The following is a 13,025-nucleotide window of genomic DNA, read 5'->3' on the forward strand; positions in this document are numbered from 1 at the left end:
AGGTGTGTCATTGTTTTTCTGTAGCAACGGAACATCTTTGCGTGGGACTCTTAGGGTGTCAGGAATTTCCAAAGGAGAGACATTGAGGAGACTAGGTCTGTGTTCTCCCGCATTTAGAAGAATGAGAGCTGAACTTATTGAGGCACACAGAGTTCTTACAGGGCTTAATAGGGTAGGTGCAGGATGGACATTCCCTTGACTGGGGAGTGTTGACAATCCAAGGAATAAATAAACATTTTGGATTGAAATTTGGAATTTCTTTGCTGAGGGTAGCAAACCTTTTGAATTCCCTACCCAGACAGCTGAGGGCTATGGAGGTTCAGTTGTTGAATGTGTTCAAGACATTCTAAGGTTTCCATCATTAACCTGTGCAGTCTGGTGGGCATTCAGCGTTTGATGTTTACATATGGCTGTTTGTCAAGTGATGAATTTCACCGACAAATCTCATAAGAAGAAAAGTACCTGTGTGTAACACCAAGTTTATGATTTCTCGATCTTTCTTGGAGAGTAAAGGACTAGGGGAATGGTCTAAAACTTAGAACCAGATCTTTCAAGTGTAAATTTAGAAAATGTTTTGATCACCTTGCTATAGGAAGGATGTTGTTAAACTGGAAAGTGCAAAAGAAATTTACAAGGATGTTGCCTGGACTCAAAGGTCTGAGTTATAAGGAGAGGTTGGACAAGCTCAAACTTCTGCAGAGCTTTGGAGACTGAGGGGGGAATCTTATAGAAATGTATAAGATTATGAGAGGCATGGATAGAGTGAATGCACTCAGTCCTTTTCCCAGGGTTGGGGAATCAAGGACTAGAGAGCATCAGTTTAAGGTTAGAGGCGATGAATAAAAAGGGAACCTGACAGGCAACCTTTTGCTCAGAGGGAGGTACGCATATGGAATGAGCTGCCTGTGGAATTAGGCGAAAGTGAGGACTGTAGATGCTGGAGATCAGAGTCAAACTTAGTGTGGTGCTGGAAAAGCACAGCAGGTCAGGCAGCATCCGGGGAGCAGGAAAATCGACATTTTAGGCAAAAGCTCTTTCCTGATGTAGGACGAAAAGGAACACCCGTTACCTTGGTTTCTGGAATGGAGGACATGTAACTACCTTCAAGAAGTGAGATAAATTATGCTGTGGAAGCTATTCAGATATTCCTCTGATGAAAAACAGACAATCCTGACTTCAAAGTAGGTAGGATTAATTGAATGCTGTAAAACAAATTGCAGTTTCAATTTCATATGTCTGATAGGTTTTTTTTTAGCAGTTCTGATGTAATTGTATTTCTTTCAAGCAGGGCACAGCAAAGCTATGAACCTCAAAATAGACCTTGAAGAAAAATACCTGCAGTTTCATTTTACTACCAAATAGCTGCAATGTTAAGTTGGTATATTTTGTTAGTTTAAGAATTTACTAAAACTAATGTACTGGCTACCACCTGAAGCATTGGATAATTGTAGGAATAACAATGAAGAGACAGTGACTTGTAGCTGCAGCTCTTTGACAGCTGTCAATGACAACAGAGAGGTACGCTACTATGGCATCAGAATCCAAGGTAGCTGTTGCACTCCTGCTGGAACATACTGAGTGTACACTCATTATTGGCCATTAATTAGGGACTCTTTCATTCCTTTCGATAAGCACTTTGCCTTCATGAGATGATAAGGAGTTCATTTGTTCTGCTGACCTTCAAGAAATTGGATGTCTCGGGGGTAGGGTGGTATGTTTCTCTGTCTTGCAGGTAGAATGAAAAACAATTACATTGCCATCTCCTACTATTCAGAGTAAATTTATATTGTCATCTCCTGCTATTCAGAATCAACAAGAACATTGCAGTTAAAATTCTGACCACACCCTGCAGTTAAAAAAAGATTTACCCCAGATCTTGCCATTAAGGAATGATCTACGTTACATTGTTTCTGGAAATAATCAAATCACTACATTTAGTCTTGAGTGGCATGTGACTATGGAGGAGTGGTAGGGGGTTGTCTTGTGGACATTACTGATGGTGATGTAAAGGGAGGGCTGTTCCTTTGTTCAGAGAGCTTCTCTTAACATGCTTCACAAGCATTGCAAGGAGTGTTAAGTGATCCTCCAAAGATTGTACTTAATAAATTTTGGCTGTTCACAGAAGTTGGCATATTGCAGTTGCATCAAGTGTGTAAGAATCTCAAGAAAAAGAACCTAACACTCAGTGATGGTTGAGACGTTTGGATTTGTTTCTGAAATGTTTATTTGTCATCTTGTTAACCCAACTATAGAATTTATCATTGGAATATTACCTTTGCTCCTATTGTTTTACACAAATCAAGATTTTAGGGCAGCTCAGTGGTTAGAACTGCTGCCTCGCAGCACCAGGGCCCCAGGTTCTGTTCCAGCCTCGGGCGACAGTCTGTGTGTGGAGTTTGCGCATTCTCCCAGTGTCTGTGTGGGTTTCCTCCAGGTGCTCCAGTTTCCTCCCACAATCCAAAGATGTGCAGTCAGGTGAATTGGCCATGCTAAATTGCCCACTAGTGTTAGTGTTAGGATGGAAATGGTTCTGGGTGGGTTACTCTTCGGAGGGTCGGTGTGGACTAGTTGGGCCGAAGGGCCTGTTTCCACACTGTAAGGAATCTAATCTAAAAAAAAATTTAAACTTAGATGATGCAAAGATCTTATATTAAAATTTGCTTATTGATGCCTGTTCACATTTGTTAGTTACTCTGTCACACTTGTGACAGAGATACCAATATGTTTCATACAAGAAACACCCTCTAGGACATAGGTATGCTTAGTAATTAGGTTTGAAAGGAGAATGCTAGATATTCTAATCATATGTAATTTAAGTGTTGTGACCCATAATAAACTTTGTCATCAATGAGAGAGCTTATGTACATTGGAAGATTAATTTCTAAATCAGCATAACTATTTTCTAATCATCGATACTGGTTGCTGATAATTGAATTATAGTTTGGTTTCACTCCACGTTAATGCAGTTTGTTTGGGGTGTCAAGGTAGTATGTGAAAGTGTTATATATTTGTGGAATATTTTACAGTTGCATCTTTTTCTTTCCCTTTTAAAGAGTTGCCGAGTCTGCCAGATGATGCTGCCCAACAAATGCAGTTATGCCGCTCACCTCCGCATCCACGCACACAAGTCCCCTTATTGTTGTCCAGAGTGTGGTGCAGTATGCCGTTCAGCTGATTTTCAAACTCACATCAAGGAAAGGTGCCTACACTATGCACGGACAGTAGTGTATAGGTCAGTATGAAAGGATATTCATACTCAAAATCATTATTTTTTGAAAATAACTGGTCTGAATTTCCACACTAAAACAATTGATAATTGTTTAATATATATTTAGAAATTAGGAATAAAGAACAATTTGCTGTTCTATTTCATTACTCTTTTCATACAGAAAACTCCAACATATCTCCTAATAGTAAATGTTGCTTTATCAGTCCCTACCAATTTTAATGCATTCTGCGTGCAGATGATTGCTGATCGTGCTGAGCATGTAGGAAGAAAGTGAGGGCAGCAGATGCTGGAGATCAGAGTCGAGAGTGTTGTGCTGGAAAAGCACAACAGGTTAGGCAGCATCTGAGAAGCAGGAAAATCGATGTTTCAGGTATAAGCCCTTCATCAGGAATGAGGCTTGAGGTTTCAGGCTTATGCCCGAAACGTCAATTCTCCTGCTCCTTGGATGCTGCATGACCTGCTGTGCTTTTCCAGTGTGTCACTCTCGAGTATGCAGGAGTATGATCACGTAAGACAGTAGAAATATAATTTGATTGGTTTTAATTTTAGGGACCATGGTCCCCTGTCAACCAAAGAAAACTGCTTTTCCAGCATTAACAGATGCATCAACATGTTGTCGGACTGCATAGTTCAATGTATTATTTTCACAACGTGCAGTGAGTTCTGTGAGAATCTATAATTTCCAAGCAGGATACCCTTCTCTCTGTTGGAACGAAGAATTCATAAACAAGTCATAATGGTTAACAAATCAGTCTGTCTTACTCCAGTATATTCTCCACTGAGTAGTAATCAACTAGGGGAGGCTGGAAGTAGGGTTGTTTTCTGATCCATTTGACTTTCTCCATTGGAGAGTGTAGTGAGTGAGTCTCCCTTTGAGGCTGAGATAAGTTTAATGCGATGTGCCCAATGCTGAAAGATTGAAACCAAAAACACTTGGAAATTTAAAACCTGAACTTACCAGACTGCAACACTGAAATGACCTTCCAATTATGGAACATTGAGGATAAACATATCATTGAAAGCAGACCTCCAGATAATCCTAGAGCCCTAACAGGAAGAAGGCTGCACAAGCATTAATCTGTCCAGTTCAACAGGTTAAACTGCAGTTGATCCCTTCCACAAAAGCATTGGAGGTTTCTTAGCTTTGACTGTATCTAAACTCTCTAACCTTCAATGAATGCATTACTCTCCTAAGGAGTTAGTGTGCATTCCATGTAATGATAACAGAAACGTTACTTCCTCATTCATTCATTACCTTCTCATTATTTATCACTAAAACATGGGGTTGTTAAATATTGCAATGGATATCTGGAATTTGTTAACAACAAAAAAAAAGCTCACTTTGACAAAAGAGAAAAATAATTACATAGTCATTTGATAGTACAGAACTGCTGGTATATTGCTGAAAAAGGCACATTTCATCTTAAACTCATTAAGAAAGTTTACAAGACATACCAATATAAATTGAGAATAACAGGATAACTGTTGATTCTTTGTGGCATCCTCATCATGAAGCCATGCTGCCTCTGCTTGATTGTATTTTGTTCAATATCGCATCAATGTATGACACTGTGGTGTTTTGTTATAAGTTCTGTGTCCTCTGAACCTACTCCAGTAACTAGCTAACGAAGGAGTAGCGCTTTGATGATTTTTAACTTTGTCCACCCCAGTCCAACACCGGTACATCCACATCATGATTGTATTTTGTATTTCTAAATGCCCTGCTATTACATCTTTTATACTAGACTGTAACATTCTCCCATCAACAGATTTAACTTAACTGACCTATAGATTTTTTTTGTGTTCCTCCCTGTTTGAATAAGGGTGTTACATTGGCAGTTTTCCAATCCTCTGGGATTTGTCCAGGATCTAGGGATTCATGAATGATTACTGCATCCACTACCTCTGTAGTTTCTTCCTTTAAAACCCTAGGATGTAACCTATCAAGCCCAGGAGAGCTGTCAGCTTTTAGCCCCATTAGTTTCTTTAGTACATTTTCACTAGTAATAGCTATTGTATTTAATTCCTCCCCACTTCTTACTTCTTAATTATTTAGTATTTTTGAAAGGCTGTGAGTGTTTTCCATCATGAAGACTGTTGGAAAATGTTTGCACAACTCCTCTGCCTATTCTTGGTTTCCCATTACTGTTTCCCCAATGTCATTCTCCAAGGGCCTATGTTCACTTGGACCCCCCCCCCCTTTTCCTTTATTTATATTTAAATAGGCTTTTACTATCTGTTTTTACATTGCTTGCTAGCTTATTTTCAAAGTTTACTTCCTCCCTGTATTATTTTTATTGATCATCTTCTGTTAGTTTTTAAAACTTTCCCACTCCCCTGGCTTACCACTAATCATTGCCACACTGTATATTTTTTCTTTCAATTTGATACTAAACTTAACTTGCTTGATGATATTCCTTCAAGTTATTTCTTGCATGTGGATTCCAGAGACAGGAACAGCTGGATCCAGGAATTCTGCTCAGCAGGCAGTTGCAATCCTCATGTGCATGGTTATGGATTTCCAGCAGCTTCCTCACAGGAAGGAAGAGCAAACCGGAAGACACATTGCAACCAGTGTGTCTTCTAGATCCATTATAGAAGAACCTTGACTGAAGAAGCCTAAGAACTTGCAGTGAAGTCAATCTGGCATGTTCTCAGCATTTTGCTGTTGCCAAAAACGCCTCATGGCAAGACAGTCCTACCCTCAATTCCTTATGATTTAAGAAATATTTTCTTTTTGAGAAGTGTGTTACTCTAAACAAAAGTAAAGAGACTAGGATAACAAATAGTCCCCTTTAGATTTTTCTTCCTCTGTTGCTTTTGAGTCTTTGTATTTAACTATTTTATTTCGAGATAAATAACTTGTTTGTGGAATATTGTAAAAATATGACCCCATTAAGACAAGATAACAATATTAAAAGCTCATTTAGACCATCTGTTGAGTCCAAAATGCAGATTCATAACTGTAACATAGTCTTTGTAGAATTCCTTGCTGTGTCTAAATGTATTTTACTGTTGCCCTTTTGCGCAGGTGCGTGCACTGTGGAATCATCTTTAGTGATTCGAATACACTCAAGAGTCACCTTCAAGGCACCCACTGCGAATTTTTCCACAAGTGCACAATTTGTCCCATGGCCTTCAAGTCATCCCAAAGTGCCAGCTCTCATTACAGCTCTCAACATCCGTTAGTTAAACACTGGCAATCTGAGTAAGTTGAGCATCCTGAATCCTATACATCTGGATTAATAACAGACAAAGCTAGGTAAACCAGTGAAAGTCTGAGCAGATGAATAGCATTTGGTACATGCTGAATTGCAGTATCCTATATTATAAGTCTGAAACATGGTATCTCACCCAACAACATCAATCATCCAGTTTTGCAACAGAAGGAAGTTGGTTGAGCATTTTGAGAGTTGCTTTAAAAGCATACTCCAGTTATCAGTGTTGTGATTGAAGTAACAAAATGTTGATCGCAATGCATCTGATGGTTCAATTGAGATCAGTCCATAAAATTTGCTATTGCCCCTGGCTTTAATTCATAGAACAGTGCAGCGCAGGCCCTTCAGCCCTCGATGTTGCGCTGACCTGTGAAACCAATCTGAAGCCCATCTATCCTATGTGATTCCATTTTCATCCATGTGTTTATCCAATGACCATTTAAATGCCCTTAAAGTTGGAAAGTCTACTACTGTTGCAGGCAGGGTGTTCTACACCCCTACTACTCTGAGTAAAGAAACTACCTCTGACATCTGTCCTATATCTATCATCCCTCAATTTAAAGCTACGTCCACTCATGCTGGCCATCACTATCCGAAGAAAAAGGCTCTCACTGTCCATCCTATCTAAACCTCTGAACATCTTATATGTCTCAATTAAGTCATCTCTCAACCTTCTCTTGAACGAAAACAGCCTCAAGTCCTTCAGCCTTTCCTCATAAGATCTTCCCTCCACACCAGGCAACATCCTAGTAAATCTCCTCTGAACCCTTTCCAAAGCTTCCACGTCTTTCCTATAATGCAGTGACCAGAGCACCAGAGTTTTGTACAGCTGCGATATGACCTCATTGGCTCTGAAACTCAATCCCTCTAACAGTAAAAGCTAACACACTGTATACTTTCTTAACAACCCTATCAACCTGGGTGGCAACTTTCAAGGATTTATGTACATGGACACTGAGATCTCTCTGCTCATCTACACTACCAAGAATCTTACCATTAACCCATGACTGTATATTCGTGTTGCTCCTTCCAGAGTGAATCACTTCACACTTTTCCACAATAAATTCCATTTGCCACCTGTCAGCCCAGTTCTGTAGCTTATCTATGTCCCTCTGTAACCTACATCATCCTTTGACACTATCCACAACTCCACCCCCCTTAGTGTTATCTGCAAATTTACTAACCAATCCTTCTACACCCTCATCCAGGTCATTTATGAAAATGACAAGCAGCAGTGGTCACAAAATAGATCCTTGCAGTACACCACTAACTGCAGTAACTGAACTCCAGGATAAACATCTTCCATCAAGAACCATCCTTTGTCTTCTTTCAGCTAGCCAATTTCTGATCCAAATTGCCAAATCACCCTCAATCCTATGCCTCCGTATTTTCTGCAATAGCCTACCATGGGGAACCTTATCAAATGCCTTACTGAGATCCATATGCACCACATCAACTGCTTTACCCTCATCTACCTGTTTGGTCACCCCCTCAAAGAACTAATGAGGTGTTGCTTGTGTCAGCTGAGTTTTATCAAATCAGAAAGTCAATGTGCATTTGCACTGCAGGTTTAATAACAATGCAAATGAAATAGCTAAGCCTGTGAAGAGTAAAACAAATGCCAAGGTATGAAATGATTCCAATGTGATTGCCTCCTCCATGGAATCTTAACGTATTTTGTTCACATCTGCTTTCATTATGTAATAGCATTATTGTCCCTACACTCAGTGGTGTGAATATACCCATTGCAGTGATTTACTCAACTCTCCCCAGTCTGTCCCATTATTTCACAAGTCTCATCATACAATCAGTTTGAAGAGCTGTCATTTCTAGCCACTTCTATCAATCATTCCTACTTAGGCACTAGATTCAGTTGCATCATTGTTGTTGCTGCTCCACATTAGTTTACGTATGAGGGATTGGAGAATTGTAGTTCATGTATTTATAGGGGAGAAGGAAGGTGATTATCTTCTATTTTTGAATGATTATAACCTTCCATAAGCTGGAACTGAAATGTTTCTGGGCATCAATTAATTACTTTTCAAAAAAAATCATCTCACTATAACAAGCATATATAACAAGCAAAATATAGTGTATGTCAATAAATTAGTTGTTAAGTAACAAAAATCTAAACGTTCAGTTACAGTTCTGAAAGACAAGTCTAACTTGATTCACATGCATTTTAATAAAGTCAAGTAAAAGGTAAAAGGGGTCGATTGAGAGCTGATTGGTTACATGGAAAAAAGAAAATTCTCCTTTGAGCCTGTAATTTAGAAATAAGTAAGTTCTTCAAACTGATTGCATGTTTGTGTTTATGCAAATATTAAATTACCGAAAATACAGATTGTGTTGCAAAGTATGTTATAAAAGTTGCTAGGTAGTACAGAAACTGAGCATTTCTGGTAAAAGAAGAGATGTTCTGATGAAGCTTTTTATCTTGCACTCATTCGGCCAGTTGCAAGAATGCCTAATTTCATAGTAAGTAATACATTATACAGCCTGGGAAAAAAGTGGCTGATTTGTTGGCAAAGTAACACTGGTTGAGATCCCAGAAAGAAGGCACCAGAGAATAGTTATCTGCAAGGACATTGTTAAAGTCATAAAAAGTAAGTTAATTCTGATGGTATTAGACCTCAAGAAAGAGACTTTGTGGAGTGCCTCAGAGATGGATTCTTAGAGCAGCTGGTGCTGGAGCCGACCAGGGAGAAGGCAATTCTGGATCTGGTATTGTGTAACGAATCAGAAATGGTCAGAGACCTCGAAGTGAAGGAGCTATTGGGAAGTAGTGACCATAATGCATTAAGCTTCATTCTGCAATTTGAGAGGGAGAGGGTACACTCGGAAGTGACAGTACTTCTGTTGAATAAAGGGAACTATGGAGCTATGAGGGAGGAGCTGGCCAAAGTTCAATGGTGCAATGCCTTAGCAGGGATGACTGTGGAGGAACAATGGCGGATATTTCTGTGTATAATGCAGAAGTTGCAGGATCAGTTCATTCCTAAAAGGAAGAAATATCCCAGAAGGAGGCATGGGCAGCCGTGGCTGACGAGGGAAGTTAAGAAACATATAAAGTTAAAAGAGAAAAAGTATAACATAGCAAAGATAAGTGGGAAAACTGAGGACTGGGAAGCTTTTAAAGAGCAACAGAGGATTACTAAGAAGGAAATACGCAGAGGAAAAATGAGGTACGAAGGTAAACTGGCCAATAATATAAAGGAGGAGAATAAAACCTTTTTTAAGTATGTGCAAGGCAAAAAAATGGTTAGGACTAAAATTGGGCCCTTGAAGACAGAAACAGGGGAATATATTACGGGGAACAAAGAAATGGCAGAAGAATTAAATGGGTACTTCAGATCTGTGTTCACTGGGGAAGACACAAGCAATCTCCCTGAGGTAACAGTGGCTGAAGGACCTGAACTTAAGGGAATTTATATTTGCCAGGATTTGGTGTTGGAGAGACTGTTAGGTCTGAAGGTTAATAAGTCTCCGGGGCCTGATGGTCTACATCCCAGGGTACTGAAGGAGGTGGCTCGGGAAATCGTGGATGTGTTGGTGATTACTTTCCAGAGTTCGATAGATTCGGGGTCGGTTCATGAGGATTGGAGGGTGGCTAATGTTATACCACTTTTTAAGAAAGGTGGGAGAGAGAAAGCAGGAAATTATAGACCAGTTAGTCTGACCTCAGTGGTGGGAAAGATTCTGGAGTCTATTATAAAGGATGAAATTACGGCACATCTGGATAGTAGTAACAGGATAGGACAGAGTCAGCATGGATTTATGAAGGGGAAATCATGCTTGACTAATCTTCTGGAATTTTTTGAGGATGTAACTCTGAAGATGGACGAGGGAGATCCAGTAGATGTAGTGTACCTGGACTTTCAGAAAGCTTTTGATAAAGTCCCACACAGGAGGTTAGTGAGCAAAATTAGGGCGCATGGTATTGGGGGCAAAGTACTAGCTTGGACTGAAAATTGGTTGGCTAATAGGAAACAAAGAATAGTGATAAATGGCTCCATTTCGGAATGGCAGGCAGTGACCAGTGGGGTACCGCAGGGATCCGTGCTGGGACCGCAGCTTTTTACAATATATGTTAATGATATAGAAGATGGTATCAGCAATAACATTAGCAAATTTGCTGCTGATACAAAGCTGGGTGTCAGGGTGAAATGTGATGAGGATGTTAGGAGATTACAGGGTGTCCTGGACAAGTTAGGTGAGTGGACAGATGCATGGCAGATGCAGTTTAATGTGGATAAATGTATGGTTATCCACTTTGGTGGCAAGAACAGGAAGGCAGATTACTACCTAAATGGAATCAATTTAGGTAAAGGGGCAGTACAGAGAGATCTGGGTGTTCTTGTACACCAGTCAATGAAGGTAAGCATGCAGGTACAGCAGGTAGTGAAGAAGGCTAATAGCATGCTGGCCTTCATAACAAGAGGAATTGAGTATAGAAGCAAAGAGGTGCTTCTGCAGCTGTACAGGGCCCTGGTGAGACCACACCTGGAGTACTGTGTGCAGTTCTGGTCTCCAAATTTGAGGAAAGACATTCTGGCTATTGAGGGAGTGCAGCGTAGGTTCACAAGGTCAATTCCTGGAATGGCGGGATTAACTTACACTGAAAGACTGAAACGACTGGCCTTGTATACCCTTGAGTTTAGAAGACAGAGGGGATCTGATTGAGACATATAAGATTAGATTAGATTAGATTAGATTACTTACAGTGTGGAAACAGGCCCTTCGGCCCAACAAATCCACACCGCCCTGCCGAAGCGCAACCCACCCATACCCCTACCTTTACCCCTTACCTAACACTACGGGCAATTTAGCATGGCCAATTCACCTGACTTGCACATCATTGGCCTGTGGGAGGAAACCAGAGCACCCGGAGGAAACCCACGCAGACACGGGGAGAACGTGCAAACTCCACACAGTCAGTCGCCTGAGGTGGGAATTGAACCCGGATCTCTGGCGCTGTGAGGCAGCAGTGCTAACCACTGTGTCACCGTGCCACCCGATTATGAAAGGATTGGACACTCTGGCAGCAGGAAACCTGTTTCCTCTGATGGGTGAGTGCTGAACCAGAGGACACAGCTTAAAAATACAGGGTAGACAATTTAGGACAGAGATGAGGAGAAACTTCTTTACCCAGAGAGTGGTGGCTGTGTGGAATGCTCTGCCCCAGAGGGCAGTGGAGGCCCAGTCTCTGGATTCATTTAAGAAAGAGTTGGATAGAGCTCTCAAAGATAGTGGAATCAAGGGTTATGGAGATAAGGCAGGAAGTGGATACTGATTAGGAATGATCAGCCATGATCATATTGAATGGCCTACTCCTGCACCTATTGTCTGTTGATTGTTTATGACATTATCTTGGGGAATATAAGAGGGAACTGTTGTCCCCTAAGCTTGTGTTTAATTTTTGCTCCCTTTGAAACTTGGTATTCTTGCATCTGTCCTGATGAGCACAGGGTAAAAAGCTTTGATGTTGTGTCTTTTTTTAAAATCAACAATACTCAAATTCGTGGGAATTTCTGCCAGCAGAAAGAGAGGAGGAGCTATAGTGTTAGGAGATGAAATAGTGAGGAGTATGGATGGGGTTTCTCCAGTGTAAGTGTGAGCCCTGGATAAGGCATTGCCTCAGCCAGGGGCGAAGACATCATTGAACGGCTGCATAGAATCCTAAAGGGGAAAGATGAACAGAGATTATGATTCACATTGGTACCAATGACATAGGTGGTCTTGCACCTCACTGGGATAGCATGCTGGAAATTGAGTCGTCCATTCCCAGAGTTGTCACAAAAGTTAAAGAATTTTAAACCGTATGCAAAATTTCCCCAATTTGCCTGTCTTTTGAACCCAGATTGATAGAAAGCACAGACCATGTTTCTGTATTTATCAAAAATTACTATTTTATGCAAATAGGTAGACTCCAGCTATGGGTAATCCCCTTATAACCTCCCCTTACACACGCACATAAAGTTGAAAAAAATACATGGGTGTTATGGTTGGAGGGGAAATTGGGAAAGCAGTTCAGTGGTCTCTATTCACAGCATCTTCTGTGATAGTTCTTCTCCTGAACAGAATAGTGCCTCTCAGTCTTCCTTTCTGGATGCTTCTACTGATATGAAAGAGATATAAGATAGTTGATTATTTGATTTATTAATCTATAAGTCACAAATTACAACAACTGCTGGAGAAATAAGAAAACTGATTTATTCAGGATTGTTGTGACTTTCACTACAGAGAACAAAGGAAGCTTCTAGTTGATGGAGATCTGAATAGTTTCTGTATCTTGTCCAGCTTCCTAAGCTTTTCAGCTACCTGAGAACCAATTGGATAGTCGTTGCCAAGCAGAAGGCATTAGTTGGTTACTAGTCAATAAACTTGCCTTCACTTAACAGTGCTTCCAGACTACACTGGCATAGCAATAGACTGCCCATTGACACTCAGTTTGGGTTCCTCCAGCCAGGGCCACTCAGCCCCTGATCTCATTAGAACATAGTTCAAACACGAACAAAAGATTTGAATTTAAGAAGTGAGGTGAGAGTGACTGCCCTGACATCAAGATTGCATTTGGC

The 13,025-nt window shown here is 40.5% G+C and overlaps 1 protein-coding gene across 5 annotated transcripts in view; it reads left to right on the top strand.

Moving 5' to 3' along the window:
• znf592 (zinc finger protein 592) overlaps positions 1-13,025 on the top strand; it is a 184,692-nt gene that overhangs the window by 123,747 nt on the left and 47,920 nt on the right. For all 5 annotated transcript variants that reach the window (XM_087982162.1, XM_087982164.1, XM_043680570.2 and 2 more), the window contains 2 exons: positions 3,054-3,232; positions 6,261-6,437. In XM_087982162.1, coding sequence (XP_087838288.1) covers positions 3,054-3,232; positions 6,261-6,437 — 356 coding nt within the window. The remainder of the gene's footprint in view (positions 1-3,053; positions 3,233-6,260; positions 6,438-13,025) is intronic.

The sequence above is a fragment of the Chiloscyllium plagiosum genome, unplaced genomic scaffold, assembly GCF_037043375.1.
Source record: "Chiloscyllium plagiosum isolate Xiang-an unplaced genomic scaffold, Cpla_swu_hap1 HiC_scaffold_42, whole genome shotgun sequence".
NCBI classification, from domain to species: Eukaryota; Metazoa; Chordata; class Chondrichthyes; order Orectolobiformes; family Hemiscylliidae; genus Chiloscyllium; species Chiloscyllium plagiosum.